The sequence below is a fragment of the Natrix helvetica genome (genome assembly GCF_964273705.1).
Source record: "Natrix helvetica genome assembly, contig: HAP1_SCAFFOLD_497, whole genome shotgun sequence".
Classification (NCBI taxonomy): Eukaryota; Metazoa; Chordata; class Lepidosauria; order Squamata; family Natricidae; genus Natrix; species Natrix helvetica.
The window spans coordinates 1-5,000 of NW_028113288.1; the positions used below are offsets into that span (position 1 = coordinate 1).

Consider the following 5,000-nt stretch of genomic DNA (forward strand, 5'->3'; position numbering starts at 1 on the left):
GTTTTTTGCACACCTTACAATCAATTGTCTTTTTGGCATTCTTTCAATGAAGAAAGGTAGGCACTTATTTTTTATGTAAGCAAGAATTCATTCCATGTCCCCATACTGCTTAGAAAGGGCTATTTAAATCGCAGTACTGAAGATGGAGCAAAGTTGAAGTAAGTTGGCCTAGCCAACTTACTAAAGATAGTTAAATAGCAGTTTATCTCCTTTAAGTCCCAGGCCACACTCCTGCTTCACAGGGAGGACAAACAGAAGAAGGAGATCATCATTTTTACAAGATATACTTGTAAAACGGCAGGAAGCCCTGTTTCTAGATGTAGCAGTGCCACGTTACTGCAACATCGGGAAGATGGTGTATGAGAAACTGGAGAAGTTCCAAGGGCCTAAAGGAGGAAATGGAGAGAATATGGAAAAGTAAAGGCCAATGTGGTCCCAGTGGTGGAAGCAGCATTCAGAGCTGTGATCTCTAAGCTGGGAGAGTGGCTCCAGCAGAACCTAGCACCAACAGAGCTCTGTGTCCAGAAGACTTGGGTTGCTAGAAACAACCCAAGTTTGAGGAAGACAGTCTCTGTCTCTTGTCTCTCTTTCTGTCTCTCTCTGGGTCTCTCTCTCACGCACACACACGCTTTTTAAGAGCACAGTGGTTAGAATGTACTGCAGGGCTAATTCACTGCTCACTCCAGGAGTTCAAGTCTTACTGGCTCAAGGTTGACTCAGCTTTCTATCCTTCCAAGGTCAGTAAAATGAGGATCCAGGTTGTTGGGGACAATATGATGACACTGCAAACTGCTTAGAGAGGGCTGTAAAGCACTATGAAGTGGTGTATATAAGTCTATACAGGAATATAATTAATATAATATATAGCTAAAGGCCCTATCAATCATATATTTATATATAAACTAAAAGCAATAAAAACTTATTTCATTTACATTTTCGCCTCGTAGTCTCCATCTTGTCATGTAGATGAATTCCATAGTATGATCCTTTCCCATGATTTCCCCATTGCATAGTACATCCAGCTTTAAAACAAAAAAAGACCAGTTACTTGAAGAAGCATTCTTAGAGATATATTCATCTTTCCTAAAAGAGAATCATTCATATATAAGAAGAAAAAGAGATGAGAAGCCTACCACATCTTGATTACTCTTATGCAAGATAGTTATTTAATGAACAAGAAGAATGCAAACAAAATTACTTTTAGCTACTTAATAGATTTTAATTATTATTCCCAAATACAAACTGTATTTTTCATCTAAACAAGCTGCTTAAAATAAAGTGTTTAAAACATAGAACATCCATTACAGCTGTTACATTTGCATGGTTCGTCCCCCCCCCCCCGCCCCCATATTTGTTTTGGGATTCATTTGGTCTTTATATTAAATCATTGGATGTTCTTCAATGGATAGAAGAGTTATATACTTGTATTTTTTAATGGCAAGATGAATATGCAAATTAGGAAATTATCTTATGCTGTTTTATATGCAGTATATCTTCTGCATGAGGGAAGGAGAAAAACTAAAGTCTTATTTGGCGTAAGAAAATTTAAAAAAATGATGTTACACTATTTTAGACATCCAGTTCAGCACTGTAGCAATAATTTTCCAGGGGTTCAAGCATGGTCTTTTAACATAACCTGCAAAATTATTTTTTAAATCCTTTTTTCAAGGACAGAATCCAAGGTCATTAGCACACAAAGCATATATGCTACAGTAAATTGTGATCCAAATAATACAGTCATAAATATATACAACATAAGAAAATTGCTTTACGCATTTAATTGTTTTAAAATAAATCTCCATCTAATTTCAGAGCTGCATGCCTCGTAGTATGATTTTGTATTCTGTTTGGATTGTAATATACTACACAATTTTTCAGATGAAAACTTTTCAGATGGAATCCATTTTTAAAATGTTCTCCTAATAGTCTGCTCTTTTTCTTTCTTGGTGATTGACCACCTTCAATAAAATAAATTGGATTGTGACACTTAAAAGTTCAATTGAATGCCAATTTATATTGGAATAGGTCTCACGAACACTTCACTAAGGAAAAAGATTATTAATGTGCTATATGACATTCCATATTTGCAATGCAAGGAACAATGATTTAGGTAGCTAAAGTTGTGATCATTTAAATTCACTTAGTCAAAGGACAGGGTCTACTACTTTGGGTGATAGAACATCATACCTCATAAGAACTTGGAAGTTTTAATTTTACACTTAGAAATTTCTTGATGGTTCCTACAGTTACTCGTGTAGAACACCGGATGAATTTCTTCATCAACCCCTAAAGAATAAGAGACAAAAACTGTAAACTTAGATATTAAAATCTGAATTGCTTGCACTCCAAATGCTACTTACCTAATCTGATAACCTACCAATTGTATTTATTTATTTATATGTACCTTTTCTTTATTTTATTTATTTTATTATTTTTTACAAACATCTCAAGACTGTGACGAATCCAACACATCTCCCTCCACTTATTTTCCCCACAACAAAGCTGTGAGTGAGGTATGTTGGGCTGAAAGAGGATGACTGGCCCACCAGCAGCCAATTTTCATGGCTAACGCAAGACTAGAACTCATGGTCTTCCAGTTTCTAGCCTGGTGCCTTAACCATTAGACTAAACTGGCTTGAATTCTAGCCAATGCTAGAATATACAATATCTTCTGCTGATATGCAAGAATAATTTTATACAGATTAAATTTACTGAATGTAATGACTTCTTTGGTACATTATTTATGTCTAATGAAAAATATTTAGTATATGACAAAATATACATCCCATTAATCTCTTAAGTAACAGAAAAACCAGTTGGGAGCAAGATTCTTCCTCTGTTAACCAAAGATATTATTCTTTTAATCCAGAGTTGCAGAATTTGAGGTTTTGCAAATATTATTGTATTATAATCTTCAACAGTACCAGCTACAGTGACAGAGAATCAGAGTTTCTTAACTTTTAATTATATTTAGAACTTTAAAATTAGCTCACTTAACAGTGGAATGAAGACTCAGGTAGGAAAACTGCAGAAAAAATTAAGAAATTAGTTTGGGTTTCCTTGAATTATAGAAAATCACATTTGAAGTATCAAATTGTATTTGTTTATATCATACCTATTTACTCTGCATCATTCTATTAAATAATAATGTATAAAGAGTTGTCCCAAAGTTGCTTTTTCAAGAGGAAACTGGACCTTCTGGCTTTTGTTTGAAGATGTTTCACTTCTCATCCAAGAAACTTCTTCAGTTGAGAAGCAGAAAGTCTTCAAAGAAAAACCAGAAAGTCCAGTTGCCTCTTGAAAAAGCACCTTTGGGACAAACATGACCTGGATGACTGAGAATCTCCATAGACATGTATAATGATTTCAAAACTCACTTTTACAACATTATCACCAGACTGCCCATTGTTACGTAAACAATCCAGACAAATAGCAATCTGTGGGTCACTCCTGTGATAATCTTTGTCTTCTTGGTTTTCATCTCCATTTTCACCATCTTTAGCATTTTCAGAATTTGCATTTTCTTCTGAAACCAAAAAAGTGCACAGATAGCAATGTAGAAAGTAACAAGCTAAGATTGCAATCTAGGACAAGTTTTCTTGAAACCAATTTCATGAATCTCACTGAAGCAATGCCAAGAGAGTGCCATTCTGTTTGGAGCAGCTGTTTTCTATTTCTCTTGCTGTTCAACTTCTATAAGAAACTTCTCTGAGTGGGAATGTGGGAGAAGGTGTCATCAATAAGCAGAGAAATTCTACTTTTGCTTTTCAAACTTAGGTGAGGCAGAAAATGTTCTGAAGAAGTACCGTATTTTTCGCCTTATAAGACGTACTTTTTTACTCCAAAAAAGAGGGTAAAAATCTGAGTGCGTCTTGTAAGCCGAATGTAGCCACTGGGTCATCTGAAAATGGGGCAGGCAAAGAGGGGGCTGCAGAGATCGTGATGGCTGGAAAGGAGAGAGGTTTCGCTTTCAGAGCTCCCGCTCGGCTGGGCTCCCGAGAGGGCTTAGGCGGTGGTGGCAGTGGCAGCGGCTCCTCACATTGCTGGGGCGCTGCTTTAAGCTGCCCTCCTCCTGCGAACGAAAGGTGCCTCAAGGCTTTGGCTCCTGAGACCGGTGCACTGCCATCCAAAATGCTGGTACCACGATCGCTGCAGCGCCCGCTTTACCTGCCGCTTCTCGGGCAGTTCCAGGCGGCAGAGATCGTAGTAATAGCATTTTGGATGGCAGCGCACCGATCTCAGGAGCGAAAGCCTTTGAATCAAGTTTGATTGTGTCCCATCTAGCGTTCTCCACCCCCAACCCCAAATCTCTCCGGATCCAGAGAGATTTGGGGTTGGGGGTGGAGAACGCTAGATGGGACACAATCAAACTTGATTCAAAGGCTTTCGCTCCTGAGATCGGTGCGCTTGCCATCCAAAATGCTGGTACCACGATCGCTGCAGCGCCCGCTTTACCTGCTGCTTCTCGGGCGGTTCCAGGCGGCAGAGATCATAGTAATAGCATTTTGGATGGCAGCGCACCGATCTCAGGAGCGAAAGCCTTTGAATCAAGTTTGATTGTGTCCCATCTAGCGTTCTCCACCCCCAACCCCAAATCTCTCCGGATCCGGAGAGATTTGGGGTTGGGGGTGGAGAACGCTAGATGGGACACAATCAAACTTGATTCAAAGGCTTTCGCTCCTGAGATCGGTGCGCTGCCAGGCGGCAGAGATCGTAGTAATAGCATTTTGGATGGCAGCGCACCGATCTCAGGAGCGAAAGCCTTTGAATCAAGTTTGATTGTGTCCCATCTAGCGTTCTCCACCCCCAACCCCAAATCTCTCGGGGTTGGGGGTGGAGAACGCTAGATGGGACACAATCAAACTTGATTCAAAGGCTTTCGCTCCTGAGATCGGTGCGCTGCCATCCAAAATGCTATTACTACGATCTCTGCCACCTGGAACCGCCCGGGAAGCGGCAGGTAAAGTGGGCGCTGCAGCGATCGTGGTACCAGCATTTTG

General features: G+C 39.5%; 1 protein-coding gene across 1 annotated transcript; it reads right to left on the minus strand.

The window, feature by feature from the left end:
• Positions 1–287: 287 nt before the first annotated feature.
• On the minus strand, positions 288–3,584 carry LOC309382430 (polycomb group RING finger protein 5-like; the record flags this gene model as incomplete). The annotated part of the gene is made up of 4 exons (XM_081971947.1): positions 288–386; positions 933–1,022; positions 2,188–2,286; positions 3,378–3,584. Coding segments are annotated over 4 exons (495 nt in total), but the record flags the coding sequence as incomplete, so codon positions are not given.
• Positions 3,585–5,000: the final 1,416 nt, after the last annotated feature.